Source organism: Rattus norvegicus, chromosome 12 (assembly GCF_021556685.1).
Source record: "Rattus norvegicus strain SHRSP/BbbUtx chromosome 12, alternate assembly SHRSP_T2T, whole genome shotgun sequence".
In the NCBI taxonomy this organism is placed as follows: Eukaryota; Metazoa; Chordata; class Mammalia; order Rodentia; family Muridae; genus Rattus; species Rattus norvegicus.
In genome coordinates, this window is record NC_141545.1 from 8,469,297 (window position 1) to 8,487,506 (window position 18,210).

General features: G+C 43.9%; 1 protein-coding gene and 1 long non-coding RNA gene across 9 annotated transcripts in view; one reads left to right on the forward strand and one right to left on the reverse strand.

Annotated features, from left to right (window-relative positions):
- Window positions 1–1,356, forward strand: part of LOC148002098 (uncharacterized) — a 158,037-nt gene extending 156,681 nt beyond the window's left edge. For all 7 annotated transcript variants that reach the window (XR_015634526.1, XR_015634515.1, XR_015634516.1 and 4 more), the window contains one exon: window positions 48–1,356. This is a non-coding gene — a long non-coding RNA (uncharacterized LOC148002098). The remainder of the gene's footprint in view (window positions 1–47) is intronic.
- Clec4m (C-type lectin domain family 4 member M) lies at window positions 147–10,786 on the reverse strand. Of its 2 annotated transcripts, none has more exon segments than NM_001170397.2 (10): window positions 147–505; window positions 1,542–1,651; window positions 3,418–3,569; window positions 3,921–4,007; window positions 5,267–5,353; window positions 6,186–6,272; window positions 7,362–7,448; window positions 7,914–8,003; window positions 8,523–8,609; window positions 8,710–8,777. In NM_001170397.2, coding segments are annotated over 10 exon segments (960 nt in total). In that variant the 5' UTR covers window positions 8,732–8,777; the 3' UTR covers window positions 147–354.
- Between the last annotated feature and the right edge of the window lie 7,424 nt (window positions 10,787–18,210).

Sequence of the window (18,210 nt, forward strand, 5' to 3'; positions counted from 1 at the left end):
GTGAGTTAGCTTGCACACACGTCTGACTGTTAATGTGATGTGACCAGCTGTGTCAAGTTCCTGCCATCCCTGACCTCCCTGCAGTGACCGACTGTCACCTGGAATGTAAGGTAAAATAAGCTTCTTTCTGTTTTAGTTTTTTTTTTTTTTTTTTTTTTTTGTTAGAGCATTTTATCACATCAACAGAAACGAAACTAGGATAAACTTGGAGGATGAAGAATCTGATAAAAATATAATACCAGGGTTTTTTTTTTTTTTTCCAAAATACTGAGGCCAACAGCCAGGAAGAAGGAGCTGAAAGTGAGGCACATCCATTTGTCTGGCAAAGAAGCATGGCGGTAGAAGCTGGGGGAGCTAGCCTTCAGTGCATGCGGTCGCAGACTTCTTGCAAATCCAGAACTTTTTGAGTTCACATTTGGAGTCATTCCAGCCATCCCCAGCAAATTCTACACAGTCTTCTTCACCGATGTTGTTGGGCTCCCCTCTATTCCAATATTTCTGGAATCTGGAAAAATCAGTCCACAAAGTATTAGTCTACTCCATGCCATGCTTTTAGCTTTCTGAAACTCAGTGTCTTCACATCCTTCTAGAATGCATCTTGTAGGCGGGCCTTACTCTGGAGACTGAGGTGCGCCTGCGTCAGTTGGCTTTGGATTCTGACTCTTGTTATGTCCTACATTGAAGGGTGTAACTTTTTGATGTAAACCAACCAATCTGGATTCCACCTTCCTTGCTGGGTTCTCGAACTCTGGTCCACAATAAATCTGCCCCATGCCATGCACCAGACAAATTAGGGATAAGAATGTTAAAATGGTAGACTAACAGATACTAAGCCTGCCTCTCCTGCTCTTGTGCATGGACAACAAAGCCAAGGTTCTTTCCCACTGTGTGTCTTTCCTTTTGTTCTGATTTGCTGTGGTTCTTTCCCATGATCTCTGAGTTGTGTGGTGTGAGCATCCTTATAAACTACCTTTAAGCTAGGCTCCTCCCCTTCCTTACATCTCTTTCCCTACCTGCTTTTCTCTTTCTCCCACCTCATTCCTTCCTTTGCATTTTTCCTTTTCAAAACATTTTTTGAGGCATTGTCTCATGTAGCCCAGGCTGGCGCAGAACCCATTATGTAGCTGAAGATAATAGTGGACTTCTGATTCTTCTCCCTCTGTCTCCCGACTGCTAGGGTTGCAGGCATGGACCACTATACTACATTGTGCAGACTGGACGTTATGCTACTTTATGAACATACTTATATCCCCAACCCAATGAACCATCTTTCAATGTTAATAGTTCCCCCTCCCCGTGGCCTTCCTTTATTTTGTATTTTCTACTAATAGCCTACATTAAAATCAGCACCCCTCAGGGGGACGTTTCTCTTCTTGCTTTGATGGGATTTGCTAATGTTCTATCTGTGTATGGGAAGGAAGACTTCCTTCCACCAGCAAATATGGGCAGCTCTTGTTCCTAACAGGGCATAGAGAGGAGGATGAGACCCAAAGGTCGCTATCAGAGTATCAGAGACTCTACTGGTTGTTCCCTGGATCTACCTGGATGACAGAGTAGAACCATCTACCCAGAGCCATGTGGCTTCATTCTTCAGGTCTGACAGCCCCATCCAGGTTGGTCCTTTAGCCTTAGAAGTCAGCTGTAGGAAGGTCTGGAGATGAAGAGAAGGAAATTCAGGGGAGACTCGTTCCTACTTTCAGCTTGTCTCCCCAAACTCTTGCAGAAACGTCTACTTGCAATCTTCTCTTTCCCCTTCTGCTCTATCAGGCCATTAACACTCCTGTGTGCTTTGATGATGTCAGCTATTTTTACACCTGTAGCCTATGGGTGGCGCATTCACTTGGCACAGGGTGGTACCCAGCTGGATAGATATGAAGGCACATGCCTTTAATCTCAGAAATCCACAGGAGTTAGACCCTGTCCGAAAGATAGCAACACCACACATACACACACACACACACACACACACACACACACACACACACACACACACACACACACACATTCCATACCCCTCCCCCATTCTGGATGGCTCTTAAGAATTCTGAGTCTAGAGCATGACAAATACAGAGGTGAATGCTAGCAGCCAACCATTGATCTGAGAACGGGGTCCCCATTGGAGGAGTTAGAGAAAGGACTGAAGGAGCTGAAGTGGCTTGCAACCCCATAAGAACAACAACACCAACCAACTACAGCTTCCAGGGACTAAACCACTATCCAAAGGAGTATACATGGACAGACCCATGGCTCCAGCTGCATATGTAGCAGAGCCTTGTTGGGCACCAATGGGAGGAGAAGCCCTTGGTTCTGCCTAGGCTGGGCCCCCAAGTGTAGGGGAATGTCAGGGTTAGGAGGCAGAAAGAGGTCAGTGGTTTGGTGGGGGAATACCCTCATAGAGGAAGGGAGAGGGGGGATGGGATGAGGGTTTATGAATGGGAAACCAGAAAAGGGGATAACATTTGAAATATAAATAAAAAATATCCAATAACAAAAGAATTCTGAGTCTATAGAATTTCCTCATGACTGGCTTTAATGTGATGGAAGCAGATCATGCTAATTCATGGTTAATCATGCATGCTAAGATGCCTACCCCTTCTTTTTCAGTTCTTCAGTGGCATCCTATTATAAACTTGAAATTGTTTCTGGTGAGAATATTTACAGCAGGGGAATTGGCAAGCACTACATATCATACCAGGTTATGTGTGTATGTGTGCTTATCTATGTATGTGTATGTGCCTCTGTATATGAATATGTATATATGCATATGTATATGTAGGTGTGGGTGTACATGCCACAGCACATATGTAGAGGTCAAAGGACAATTTGTAGGGGTTGGTTCTCTCTTTTCGGCATGTGGGTTCAGAGGATAAATTTCAGGTTGTCAGGCGTGGCAGCAAGTACCTTCGCCTGCTGAGCTATCTCACCCCTTTCCTCTTTGTCTTTGGATTTGAACTCAAGGTCCTCAAGCTTGTGAAGCAGGCCCTTATCAGGACTTAATTTTTTTCATAATAATGTCTACTTCTATGTCTGGATGGGCATATGCCACAGTGCAGGTATGTTTGTTGGAGGGCAACTTGAAGAGTCAGTTCTTTCCTATTACCATGGGGGTCTTAGGAATTAAACTCAGGGTGCGAGGCTTAGAGGCAAACACCTTTGTCTGCTGTGCTAGCTAATCAGCCTTCACACCAAGGCTATCTCTTCAAGAGCAAGTGGCTGAAGAGTGACCAGCAAAAGGATGATAGCCACTGCATTTTAGGTGTCCCCAAAGCACTCACAGATGCTCAGCACATAGTTCTATGCCAAGGGCTCAGGGTCCCCTTCTCTTCTTTCCTCACATAATTCTGGCAAATTATCTTAAGCCCACATGATCAGGAGCCATGTGCACAGACCAGACAAGAGGAGTCCCACCAGATGTACCTGCTCTTCATCACTATTGATGATGACTAATTGAGCCTTCTCTTCTTTGCAAGCTCTGACGGCATCATTCCAGTTCCGTTGGGACTTGGATAAGAAGTAACAGTTTCCTAGGAGGAATGTCCAGTCCCAGGGGCAGAGTCGACACAGGCGGACTGTTGGGGAAGTGGGTTAGGAGAGACTCATATCTGGATGCCTGTGATCTTGTGTCTGGTTAGCCCTCAGACTGTCCAGAGTGAGAGCCTTCCCTTGGCACAGCATCCTGGCAAACCATTCCTTTTCCACTTTCTACACCCCTTTGAAACTCTAGAGGAACTCAGGAGTCCTAGTTCCACTTCCTCTAGACTGGAAGAAATAGGGGATACAGTTGTTACTACTGAAGTGCCTGAGTGTTCACAACTATGAACACTCAATGTTCACTGTGTGTGCCCAGCCCCTGTTAACATTGAGTGCCCAAAGTAATGACTGCCTGAGGCTCCTGAGGCTTCTGGCTTTTGTTTACTCACGGAGTTCAGTCTTCATCTGTACCAGCTGTTGGTAGATCTTCTCCTGCTTAGACTCATCCTGTACCTGGAGGCTGGGGATCTTGGAAACTGGACCAAGAAAAAAGAGGTGGAACCGTAGCTATTAAACAGCTACTGTGCACATTGACTTGAACTGTGTCTCCAGGGACATTATGCCATCTCTCTTTTGAGATGGAACTCACCCTGTTGTTGAATCCTTTCAAACCCCTAGGCAAAAGGATGCACCATCCCTCAACCTCCCAAGAAGCTTGGATTCCCAGGGTCAGGGGCAATTTTCCCCTATAAAGATCTGGAGACCTAACACCCAGGTCTCTTGCCTCCACTTCCTCTCCTATATGGTGAGAAGTAGAGACTTAACACTCAGAACAGAGGCCAATGGACTGACTTAACTGAGTGTCTATTATGTTCATGTTACCTATGAATATTGAGTTTCTATTCTGTGTATAACTTCAAGGACACTGTGTGAAGACTGTCCTCAGTCCCTGTGACCACTGACTGCCAACTATGCACAAATTCAGTGAAAACAGAGTCCTTACTGTGCTCACGGCACAGTTGATGTTAACACGATTGTATCTAGAATGAACCAAGAGACACACCTTAGGGCAGGGCTGTGAGGGTTTTTCTAGGAAAGATTAACAGGATAAGGAACACGTTCCAGTGTTGGCCCAGATATAAAGAAACTGAGGGAAAAGGAAGGCTGCTGTTATCTGTCCATCTTCCCATCTGCCCTGTTTTTGTCTCTGTTGATGCTGATCCTCAATCCTTCAGCTTCTCTTTGTGGCCTGATGATCTGTGCTCTCCAGGAATCCTCCGGGCCATAGATCAGGACTCTGAGGCACCCGGACTCAAGGGCTTGGCAGCTCCCATGTTCTCAGCCTCTGCAGCCACTGTGTAGGCAGCCACGGTGGACTTGTTAGACCATATTGTATAAACCAACCTAGTAAAGTCTTTTGATAAATATTCATTCTATAGAATTTGTTCTTCCAGAGAACGTAACCAATGCAGGGTTTGTGACTATTGAGTGCCTCCCGTGTATACGGTCCCTGTGAACACACAGTACCTACTTTGTGCATGTTCCTGTGAACATTGAGTACCTACTGTATTCACGGTGCTTATAAACATCAAGTACCTAGTGTTTGTATGGTTCCTATCAACACTGAATGCCTACTGGCTGCCTGCCTCTGTAAACATCAAGCGCCACCCTTGCTGTCACTTGTGGCCTCAATTCACAGATGAAGAAACTGAGACATAAATAGGTCCGATGACTCAAGAAAAGTGACCCCTATAGTGACCTGAGGCCTCAGAACCTCTGGTTTCTGATCACTCACGGAGTTCAGCCTTCAGCTGTGTCAGTTGCTCAGAGATCTTCTCTTGCATGGATTCATTCTGCACTTGGAAGACGGGGATCCTGGATACTGTGCCATGAAAAACAAAGAGAAAAGTAGAGAACTGGCATTATTAAATACCTACTATGTGCCATTGCCTATCCTTGGGAGATCTTCCGTCATATTTTATGAACATCACTGTGTCACAGCTTGTCACAAATTCTAGCACAAATGAACATCCCCTTTCTAGTTCCCCAGTGGCTAGGACTGTAGGTGCAGGTTGCCACCCCAGCTTCTGGGATGGTTTCTGACTGATGTCATGCTTACTCTCTTTTGGAGACTGGGAAAGTAAACATTCAGAAAGGTGTCTAATCCTGGAGGTGGGGTTGGGGGTTAAAATGAGTGCACACTTGAATGAATGCCTATGTTCCTTTTCTCTTCAACTTTCAGGCCCTCCAAAGCAAAGGTCCTCCCTTGACACAGCACACTGGGGAACTCCCTTCTCTGCTCACTAAATCCCTCCCCTGCCCCAGAAAAACCCAGGAGTTCCTGTCCATGTCCTCTGACGGGAAGACTTATATGGAGTTCAGAATAGGAGCCAAGACACTGGCTTGGGTATCTACAGTGTGTACAGCACTTAGAACATTGAGTTTACACTATGCACATGACCACTGAACATTAAATGACTGATATATGCATGGTCCTATAGAGGACTGAGTGCCTGCCCTGTGAACCTGCCCTGTGAACCCCCTGGGAATGTGAGTGCCTACTGTGTGTACAGTCCTGGTAAGGAGCAAATATCATCTTTTTGTTACTTTGTGGATTCAATTTACAGATGAGGAAACTGAGACTCAAAGAGGTCTGATGGCTCAAAATTGGCCCCTACAGACCCAGAGTCTTGGGCTGCTGGTTTCTCACTCACGGAGTTCAACCTTCAGCTGAGTCAGTTGCTCAGAGATCTTCTCCTGCATGGACTCATTCTGCCCCTGGGAGATGGGGATCCTGGACACTATGCAAAGAAAAAAAGTGCCATTATTAAATATCTAATAATGTCATTGGTCTCCAGTGACATTGTGTCGTTTTAAAAAGCATTTAGTATGTGTAGGGGTGGGGGGGCATGCATGTTTGCATGCACGGAGCTCAAAGGACAGAGCTCAAAGGAAAACTCGTAGGAGTCTCCTTCTACCACGTGAGTTCGAGGGGTTGAATTCAGGTCATCAGGTTCGGTAGCAAGCACTTTTGTCTGCTAAACTGTCTCATCGGCTCCTGCGTCATTTTACCAGACAAGTTTCAGTTGGTGTCAATGCTTCTCTTCAACTCCTGCACATAAATGGTTATCCATCCCTCAGCTTTCCCAGTAGCTCAGACTATAGGTGGGTGTTGCCATTCTAGCATGTAAGACAGTTTCTGATTGACGTTTTGTCTTAACTTCTTTGAAGACTAGGAAACTGAACACCCAGAAGAGCATCTAATCCCAGAGAGGAAGGTCAGGATAAACTCACCCTTGCACGACTATGTTCTTTGTCCACTTAACCTTCATGCCCTTCAGAGTAACACAGCATCCTAGGGAATCATTTCCTTCTCCACTTCCCAACACCTCCTACTCCCAACACCCAACCCCCAACCCCAAGAGTCCCAAGTATTATCCTCTAGACTGAGAGAATTTGATGATTAGCAATCAGAACAGAGGGCAAGAGAACTGTTTAACTGAGTACTGACTGTGTGCATGACTCTTGTGAATATTACATGGTTATATGACCCCAATGAATATGTAGCGTCTGCTGCATGCACAGTTTATGTTGTTGTGTGACAAGTATGCTCATGTTGTCTGGGAACACTGAATGCCTACTGTGTATATGGCCCTTGTGAACATTGAGTGCTTACTGTGTACACAGCCCCCATCAACACTGAGAACCTATGGTGTGCACAACCCACATTGATACCAAGTACCATTTTCTTTGGCCACTGTTAATCTTGTGGTCTTTATTCACAGAGTTGAGAAAACCGAGGCTCAAAGAGATCTGGCAATTTAAGAAAATTGACCCCTTTCCCCAGAGCCCTCCTGAGACCATGGCACTTCCAGTTATTGGTTACTCACTAAGTTCGTCTGTCAGCTGGTTCAGTTCCTCAAGGATCTTCTCTTGCTTGGGTTCCTCCTGCCACTGGGTATTTGTGGTCTTGAAGACTATAAGGAAGGGAAAAAAGAATTTCATTATTAAATACTTCCTGTGTCAAGTCCTGCACTCAGATAGATACACTGTGGCAACTTTTCATTTTTCTTTTAGATGGGTGTCATTATGTTGTCAAGGCTTCTCTCATACTCTTTGGCAAAAATGATCATCATGCCCCAGCTTCCCCAGTAGCTGGGACTGTAGGCACACAGCAGCACTCTGGAGTCTGAGACTGTTTCTTGTTAATGTCTCCCTTAATTCTGTTTGAAGACTAGAAAACCTACCACTCAGTAAAAGCTGAGCCATAAGGAGAAATGGATCCAAATCCACCCATGTCTCTTTTCTCATTCTGTCCTACACCAGAGATGGGGGCTTCCTTTGAAGACACGTCATCCACCTGTACTCTCCATTTCCCTCCCAGACCTAAAACGTCCTTAGCTGAAGGTCCTGTAAGAGCTGAGCCCTTCATTGTGCCTGACCTTGGAAAAGAATGATCAGCAGGAGCCCAGCCAAGAACAGGAAAGAGAGCAGCTGCAGGACCAAGGGGGCTTGGTTGTGTCCCAGGCATCCTTTCAGGGAGAGAGTGAACTTTTAGTAGCCTCGTTTCAGAACACTGACCAGCATCCTCCTCCCACCTGGCATTCCCACTCAGATTCCACCCCCCACGGGCCATGGTTTTGTTCTCTGGCCTCAGTCTTCCCACAGCCTGTGATTTTCTGCTCCAGCCTCCGTCTACCCATACCCTCAGTTCCCTACCACAGCTCCCACTTCCACAAGACTCTCTTAGTTCCTTGCTGCACCCTCCATCTCTCCAGTACCCTCAATTCTCTGTCCCAACTTCCACCATACTATAGTCCAAGTTTTCGTGTCCTACCTTCCCCTGGTCCATGATTTCCTTCCCTAGCTTCCTCCTCCCTCATCCTGCGATGGTTCCCCTAGCCACCTGCCTCAGCCTTCCCAGTGGCCCTCTACTCCCTGTTCAGCCTGTCTCCCCAGGAAGAGGAACTTCACAGTCCTAGCCTCTAACCCCCAAAGGCCCACTTTGAGGAGGCCTGTCCACATTTCCTCAGCCCCTCACCATGTTGTACCTGCCAAACTCTTGATTCCAGAATTTGGTCGTAGTCTGGAGCTTTTAATAGAATACCTGCTGCCACTGACCTCCATCTCGCCGTCCTCTGAAAGAAGAGAGCACCAATCAAGCCTGGGCAGACTCAGCTCTGAGCAGATCCCTCTGACTCCTCTCACCATGCTCCCAGAATCCCAGCCCAGCTTCACCCATGGAATCAAGAGGCTGCATCCTGGCTTCTGCGGAGTCACCCACAGTCACTGCTGTCCCCTGGTGTGTGGGAATGTTGGAGATCACAGCTTTTATCCCCTGATGTTCTCTAAATGTCCTTTCACTCCGGAAAAGGAAAAAGGAAGCCCATGGGTTGCAGAAGAGCCTGAGGGAGGGGCTGCATCTTTGACACAGTCTATCTTGTGCCAGATAACTCAAGACTTAGTTAGTTTGCTTTTTAAGGGAGGGGATTGAATTTTGGGATTTTGTAGCAGAAAGAACCAGTGTGTCCATGGTGTGACCAAATTATGGGTGCCATTTTAAAGCCAATGGCCTATACAATAAATCTTCTTTACACCCTTGTCACCTATGCTGAACATAGGAGAGCAATATCCCATCTTTCCAGTTCCTCTGCCCTTCTGATTTCAGGCTACCTTGCCTTGCTATGTCATAACCAGTAGAGATTTCTCCTGACTTTGCTGTTCTCATGCACCTGTCAATTGAGGATCTGCTGTGGTCAGGACCTCTGACTGCTGGGTGGAATCATTCCTCAGAAAACCTTGTCACACTGTGGTAGCTGGATTAGGAAACTGTCTAAAATTGTCAGCTGGTTCACAGGGAAGCTAGGAATTGAACATGGGTATTCTGCTTCTATGTTGCAAATCAAAGGGGATCGAATAGTTCCAAGGAGGAAAGGAAAAGTTCCCTAGCTATATCAGAATTGTAGAATTTTGGAAAAAGTCAACCCAAGTATGAGGACCTGAGTTCAAATCCCAGCACCCGGGTAGAAAGCCAAACATGGCAACATTCACCTGTAGCTCTAGTGTTGTGAGAAGCAGAGACAGGATGACCATGGGAGCTCATTGATCTACTTACCTAGTCAAATTAATAGTTCCGGGTCCACCGAGAGACCCTATCTCAAAATATAAAGTGAGAGACATGATAACCAGGCCTGCTAGAGATAAGCTAAATTCATGATTCTAGAATATAGAATTTTTGTTCACCAGGATATAGTGGCTGTTTGACTCCATTCTTAGGACAAAGGAGACAACAGTGATCTACAACAGCCATCATTAGGCCCATTCTCTGTATCAATGTCTCCATGGCAACGCAAGAAGGCAGCACAAGGGGACAATCAGTGTTAAGTCCTGACCTTCCAGAAAGCTCCTTGCTTGCTTTCTTCTTGAGAGAAATGTAATTCTGCTAGGAAAGTGAGATGATTTCAGGTAACAATTGCTTGAAAGATAACATTGATATACTTAAAAAATATATTTTTGCATTATCTTTGCTTTGTAAATCTCCTATTGGTCTAAGTGCAGACTTGCAGTCTTCTGTCTCTGTTTAAAATGTTCAAAGTGTAACCTGGGGCCAGGACCTAAAAGAGATTTAAGGATGATGGTGTGTGTGGAATGCATGTGTCTGTGATGTGTGTGTGTGTGTGTGTGTGTGTTAGTAAGATTCTTCTTCTCTTTGAGCATTAGCCAGAGCTGGACAAGTGCTATTAAAAGGCCCTTTCCTTCATGAATTCTAAGTGTGCACAGTAATTCCTAACTGGGAAGGTCACTCAGCTGATGGGGGAGGAGTCTGGGAAAATGGCATTTCCTCTGAAGGACACTCTGCACTCTTCCAACTGCTGATCACCAGTCCAGACTCTCTCAGATAGAAAAATTCAAGAGGGAACTTGCAGGATGGGGTAGGACCAAGAACTCCAGGTCTCAACTAAGGTTCGACCCCATAGGGCAGAAGAGGGCTCTGAGTAAGCCCTAAGAGATATTTCTAGTAAAGCTAACAGGTTGGGATGGGACAGAATCCACACCAGAGAGACTTCCTAGAAAGCTGACAGGTTGTCTGTTAGGAAAACAAGGGGAGGAGGTGTGATGTAAGCTTCAAAAGGAAACATGAGTGACTGGGAGGCATGCTTGCAGGGAACTCTGTGTGTTGTGGAGACTCCTCTGGGCAGCATGATGCGCATGAATTTGCTTTGAGAAAACCTGTTCAGCTGGATTGAGCCAGATAAACTAGAGTCCTTTTCACCATGAAGCCTGTGACCCAGGGCCGAGCTCTCTCCGCTCACCCGCTGACAAAAAAAAAAAAAAAAAAGGTCCAATTAAAACCCGAGAACCCTTCCTTAAGGAGGAAGGAGTCCTATTCAGTATCTTGTATCTCTAGAAGGAAAAGGATTCATCTACATAGCAATGGGAAAGCTGGAGACCAAGAGCAGGGTTGTAAAGCCCAGTTCACAGGAACCCCAGGAGACTGCCAGAAATTGCCACACAGATGTAAGCACAAAGTCTTTGTTGTGTTTTGTGTATTGTCCAGACCTAGATAGACGCCTCCCCACTCTGCAGGTTAGGAATGTGACCCTGGAGTCTAGGGGTTCAGGGTATATATGGGAGGATGCAAACTGGGTAAAACCCCTAATGAAAAAGTTATTGCCCAACACCGCATCCTTTTTAGGAAAAAACTCTCACGATGAATGGCAAATTCATTGTTATTGTGTCTTATGGTATTTTAAAATTCTAAATTGCTTGATCAAGGAGATTTATATGTAAAGATTAAGATGGCCGAATGTTTTCAAGCTAAAAAATGGTTTTTCATCTTGAAATAACCCTTGTAAGAAAGATACAAACAACATGCTGATCAACACAGAATGACAATTCATTTTGATGTATAGCCTTTTCTGTTATTTACTCTGTGCAAGCATTAATTGCTTTGGCTAATGCATCTGGACCATGATCAAGGTTATGGAAACCCTGAATGCGTTGCCAACGTAGGCATGGCTGCTGCAGGTAGCATGCTGGAAAGTATCTAGGCAGACACAGAATGAGATTGGGATAAGGCAGCACCTTATGTGAGGGCCAAAGTTATGTTTTAAGTTTTAATTACTGTGCCTAACAGATCTGTAATACAAAATACCTCAAACCCGTTAGCTCCTTGCCCAAGGGCAGATACGTCCTGAGATGCTGGACGCTGCTGTTCACATAAGATAACAAGCCATGTATTTCTACAAGTTTTGTTGACCGAACTGCACCAGATGCCTTTGGAGACGTGCAGGTGGGAATTGTGTAGGGAGGAAGTACATTAGGATACATGCTTGCCCTTGGTTGGATAAGGCGGGGAATATATATCCTTGTGGGTTTGCCTTTATAAAGCACCTGGCCAGTGTAGCTAGCTTGTGGTCGTTCTCTGGCAATCCCAGGTCTGTGTCTAGCCAGGTCCATCTTCCTGATCAGAATTTAATAAAGTTTGCTTTAAATTTGGCTCAAAGTTTGTGGTGGTGGGTTTTCTTGCCTGGTGGGATTAACACTTAGTCATTTCTATCTAAAACTGTAATTTCACATGTTCATTTCTCTGAAGAGTCCCGTTTGATCATTCGCGTTTATGAAGAATGCCCTCCCACTCAGCGTTGTTGATGTCACTAAAGATCTTGCTGAGATGTGAACTTCTCTCTCAGGTCCATGGGGCCACAAGAAAGTTAACAAAAGATACAAGAGTGAGGTGATAACATAAAGCAGAGTGTCTGGTTTACCTAGTCAAAGTGTTAGGCTATTGTAGAGAGGATACACTTGATAAATAAAGACGGGGACAAAAGCATAAAAGACTGAAGCCATGACAGAGAAAGTCTGAGTATGCCACATGCAAAGATAATATACTTACTGCTAAAATTAAAAAAAAAATGTTCCTTTGGAGATAGACTACTTATCGTCACATGTTGAATTGTTTGTGTCTTTGCCAACTTTGCTAAGCTCTAGCTATTTGGAGAAACTGAGTCATGTAAGAACTGTGATAAAATTAATTATAAACATTTCCTTCTCATAGATGGCTCTGTTTGAGAAGCCATCTTACTCTTCTGTCCTTTAATTGTATCCTCTGTGCTAAAATGAGCCATAAACAGATCTGTTAAATTCATTTAGACTTTGCTGAAGTGTACTATAAAGAGACCAGGAGACTGAGGTGCCCAGATTCCCCATGAACTATGTGTGTGGTTTATTTCAGTACTAAAAAAACCCTTCAATTAAAAATTATAGGTTTTAAGACTCAACATTTTTGTAATTTAATTTTTTTTTTACTTATCCACTTTATATCCTGCTCACTGCCCCACTCCAAGCCACCCCCACAATTCTCCTCTCCACATCCCTTTCTCCTCTTAGTGGGTGCAGGCTCCCCTGGCTATCCCCCCCCCACCCCCCCATGACACTTCCAGCTTCTGTAAGGCTGGGCACTTCCTCTCCCGCTGAGGCCAGACAAGGCAGCCCAGATAGAAGAACACATATCCCATGTACAGGCAACAGTTCAAAATCTTAAGAGGTTTATAAATTCTTGTGAGAGTTGCTAGTATATTGTAAACTGTTGGGATAGAGGTAATTAAGCCATAAAGTAAGTGGCCAGCAGTCACTTCTGTCCTTGATGTCCTAAAGTGCAAGCGGTACTTATTTACTAGGACAAGACTGGAGGCAGAGATCAAGTTGTATCACCCGTTATGTAGTCATTCTGGATATGTTGTTAGTGTTAGGCCCGAAGCAGGTTACTCAAAACAAGTACACATGTAAAATTAGTTTGTTTGATATAAAGTAATATTTAAAGTCAGGTATATGAAAAATTAGTTCTAGAGAATTCAATATTCAAGTAAAATGGGCTATGTTTACAATACATCTCCGTGGCAGGCATCTCCAGGCTCAAGCAGCACCTTTCCCTTGGGTGGGATGCGTGAGAGTAAATTTGCATACAGGATAAGGCTGCACTGGGACATAAGACTGGCCAGAACCTGCTGTGTGTACCTGATCAGGACAACCTGTGAGTAGGGAAGATGTCACTCCTCGTGCCTCACATGGTAGGAGGGTACATTCTCTAACCCAGTACACATCCTTTTTTTTTTTTTTTTTTTTTAGATCCAGTTGATAAGATATAATTGCCCACTTAAACATACAAAGCCCGGTACCATCCATCCCTTAAGAACATTGATAACAACCTGTAAATACTCAGAGCGAGATCTTTACGTCAGCCTCCATTGTCCTGCCTCGGCTTCTCAGCCTCTCCTCCTCCTCTCTTCCTTTCTCTTTGTTCCAGTCTCCTCCTCTTCCTTCAAACTTTTCTCCCGCCCATCCTTCCTTCTCACCCAGTGACAGGCCTCCTTCTATCTTGTACCTGCCTCCCTTGTGACATCATCCCACATTTCACCCTTTTGTTCTAATTAAAAAAAACTTTTCTCTCAAATATAAGCTGAGCATAACATTTTGTAATTAAAAAATATAAAATATATCTAACACCCAGTCCAACACTATATCAGTTAAACAGAACATTTAGTTATCCATCCCAGCTTAAGAAAGGCTTAAAATCTGTATTATATCTTGGCTAGCTTGTATACTATCTGATAAATATCTAATAAAATATGTATTTCCAGAGTTAAACAGCCTGATAGGCAATGAAACTATAATCAGTTTTCAACCCCATCAGAAATCTGAGAGTGACCAAATCTCTATACACATAGGAAGCCTAACACAGCTTTCAGAACTGAGAGGTTGTAGAGACAAATCTCCGCTAGCACAGTCCCCTGTTAGCAACATGTGAGCTCAAATCCTCAGCCTTCTGGCCCCAAATCAACTGACAGACTCTTGAAATGCAGATTTTGAAGGGCAGATCACCCTGTCTTGGCAGGGTTTATCAGTCAATTATTCTGCATAATTTGTCATTTTCTGGACAGTATTAGTCTGCAGATGAAACAGGCAGTTTTGTCCAGTGGCTGCCTAGCCACAAAGTATTGCCTTATCTGGAGGTAGAGATGTTCGCATTCTTCATTAAATCTGCCAAAGGGGAACTGTTAGGAGCAGATGTGTCTCAACAAAAGATAAATAACTTTAAATCTCAAATTTTGTGGATTTCTGACATTTTTAAAAACCATCTATCTATATAAGACAATCTGGACTGTTGTCTTTATATCTTGTCTTGAAAGTACTCTCACAAAGTCAGAGCTGTGAATTTGCTAGTTGGCCCTTAACTCACAGGTGTAATCAACTCAGAAGTTTGTAATGACAATAGAAGGACTGGCTCTAAACCTTGTACTTTTAAACTCTTTTAACAAATAAATTCTATATCAAAGCAAAGATAAGATTTTATCATAGTTACCAAATGAGATTATGACTGTACAACTCAATCTAGCTAATTCCTCCCTGGTAAATTACAACCAATTTTAAATTCCTCATAAAAACAACTTTAGAATAACTGCTTCCAATCCCCCAAAAGTCCAGGGAGTTGGGGCGACGACTCCTCCATAACTTCTTCAAGCTGTACATTGATGTTGAGAAATCCTTGGGGGTAAAGGGGTAGGAAGAATGAAGCAAATGCTGTGCCAATCAATGTGTCCTGACTGGACCCAGCTGAAAGTCCTTGAGACCAGGAATCCAAGTAGGCACACTCTGTAAAATACAACTCTCAAGACAAAAGTTTAAAATCGAGATATCTTGTTTGATTCTCCTGAATCAATTTTTTCAGGCGGTCTACCTCTATCAAATCTGATCAGTATGACTCTGTGAGGTTTCCAGTGCCTAATCACACTTTTTAAAAACACAAAGACAAAATCTTTCTCCCAAAATACTATGTTCCTTAGTCTGTAACCAGAAAAGCTTATATCTTGCACTCTCTTCCAGAGTAATAATATAACCATAAAACTCAAAGTCACACCCATTGTGAAGATTAAAATTTTTTTTAAAAAGGAAGAAACCTAAACTATGAGCCTGATAGGCTTTTGTACTCTATGATATCAGGAAATGAATCCAAAATTCCTGTGGAGCCCACATTAAGAGAATTCGAGCTTCCTGTTATGGTAAATATCAAAAGTAACCACAAACCCTGCTAGCCGGCATCAATGAGCCATATGGTCTTTAGTGGGGTAATTCACAAAACAAACCAATTTCTATCAATTCCAATATCAATAAGCAACATATCAAACCAGAACTTTAGCCCAAAATATCTCAATCTGTCAAGCTCTCTACCTGGAGCCACAGACTTTTCTTTAACCTTAATAACTTCTATAATGTATGTCTGCATTCATTCTCCCGGTGTTACAGACATTCAGCACAACTCTCTACTTGGAGGTAGTGACTAATTTTCCCCTATCTAAGTTCTGAACCGTGGATGAAAATTCCCACCTGATTCAGGTAATCTCTTTACTGTCTTCTTTCTAAAAACAAACTTAATCATCTTTTAATACCTGTAATTAAGAAGTAGCTTGTCTAACTAGGATTTCAACCCAAAATTCCTGTGGAGCCCATGTTAAAAAAGAATATGAGTATCCTGAAAGATTTTCTAAACAACTTTCTTTAAAAAGCAGCTTTTAATCTCTAACTCTCTGAGCTGCCTGCTCTGGGGACCTACAGCCTGCCAGCCCAGTCTGCTTCCCCATTTCTTTGTTTGAATTCCCGCCCTTGAGATATCACATGACTTAACATGGCGCTGGCCTCCTCTTAGAAAATAAGAACTTGCTTTCAACTCTTAGGATTACTAGTGGATTCTTGCCCATCACATTGGTTCGCCATCTGTTGTAAAAATATAAAAATAAAATAAGTACGGTTGTCTTTTACCCTGCTAGGTCCTGCACTGCAGTGCTCCAAGATATCTGCTAGATATCTTGGTGGAAACACATCCCAACTCTGCTGTGGCGGCCCAGTGTCTCCTCCAGCCACCGCACACTTTCCTACACTCAAACCCTCACATAAAAGAACACACAACACAATAATCTTAGATCCAATTGATAAGATATAATTGCCCACTTAAACATACAAAGCCCGTACCAACCATCCCTTAAGAACAACGATAACAACCTGTAAATACACAGAGCGAGATCTTCATGTCAGCCTCCATTGTCCTGCCACCCTTCTCCCCCAGTACACACCTTAAATGTCTTAAGCAGTGGAGACAATTAGCAGTTATGTTGCTCTCAGTGTCTCCCAAACAGACACATGAAGATACTGTGAACAGGGAGATCTTTCACCCAAGTCTGCCACACAACTACTACGGGACCTGCGTACTAGTTCAATATGGCTATACCTTCCCTGGCTTTCCATTCTCCTCTTAACAAAACCAGTCCCAGCCTGAGACTGATACCCGATTCTACAGGAAGTCCTCAGGAGAGTTCTAGATAATATAAGTCAAAGCCTCAGGGCCAGTCAGCGCACCAGAATGAACTATGGGCCCTCATTTCAATGCCAAGTTGTAGGTGCCATCCTGTGGACCCACCGTGGCTGGATAGAGAAAGCCATGCTGCCTGAGCAGGAGATCTGGACTGTGGAAGTTCACCCAGATCGGTCCTTTCAGAGACAGGAAGTTTGGTTCTTCACCTCTGATCAGGTTGTAAATCTGGATACCAGCAGGTCTATGTAATGCAGAAAGTTGAAGAATTCAGCAGGGGACATTTGAAGGCGGGGATGATGGTGGCCCTTCCTTCTTTTGGACTCATGATAATTTTGTCCATTATGATTTTTATAGGGCTAGCCATGATGGCTCCTCAGGATTGAACTCTGACAAAGAACTTTACTAGTTCTGATATATTTTGTGGAAATACATAGGTTTACAAAAAATATTATCTGATTTCTTTAACAAGGTATACCTACCTATGAGTCCAAATAACAAGTGGTCTTTGTGTGTGTGTGTGTGTGTGTGTGTGTGTGTGTGTGTGTGTGTATGTATGTGTGTATGAAATTGAATAGAGCCTTCCAACCCTGTAAAAGGGCCAACTCTACCAATTGACGAGAAAGAAAGGGTGTTATGTGCCTACTTGAAAGAAGGGTGCTGTTACTATGCTAACAAGCCAGAAATGGTTCGAAACATGGTAGAACCACTAAGGGAAATTGTAGCCAACAGAAGGGAAGCCCTAGAACTCTGTGTATCTTGGAATGACTGATGGATTTTAAAACTTGTCTAATGTCTCTAAGGGAGCCCTTCTTTCTGGTTGGACTAGACCCGTGACGCGGGCCATGCCTTCTGAGCTGCTTACAGATTTATCAGCTCCTGGATAGAAGCTACAGAGTGGTCTGGCCTCAGAGCCAGTTTGGTGATAAAACAGGAGGGCACTGAGTGTTCAGTTAGTTCCCTATGGCACATGATTTTCAGTTGAGGTTTTGTGAAAGATGTTTCATGCCTTTAACAGGTGGGGATGATGTAGAAGAAACTCCAAGTGATGGGTGCATTTACCAGTGGTGATTTAATGCATGGGAGACATTAAATCACACAATACGGAATTTAGCTAGGCTTGAGTGGAATTGAGCTAGGCTTGAGTGGACTTGTTCCTGTGAACCATCATGGTTGCCTTTCCAGGGGTGACTAAAAGTCACAGAACTGTATTCCAAGCCTACTGCATTCTCTATTCTCACTACTACAGCTACTCTATCATTGCTGCCGTTGTTGTTAGTGTATCAGGGGAACCCACCATGCAGCCATCTTGCTGCACCCACTACCCCAGACTGCCATTCTTATTCTGCTCTTGTTCAGAGTCCAGGCACCTGAGT

Bases quoted from the DNA above. Each gene is read 5' to 3' on its own strand.
- Clec4m (XM_087577839.1), bottom strand. From the start codon at position 8,731: ATGCAGCCTCTTGATTCCATGGGTGAAGCTGGGCTGGGATTCTGGGAG. The intron at 7,449-7,913 runs GTCAGGCACAAT...CCTTCCTTATAG, and splicing joins GCTGATCATTCTTTTCCAAG to TCTTCAAGACCACAAATACC. The intron at 1,652-3,417 runs GTACATCTGGTG...CTTCATCTCCAG, and splicing joins TCAATAGTGATGAAGAGCAG to ACCTTCCTACAGCTGACTTC.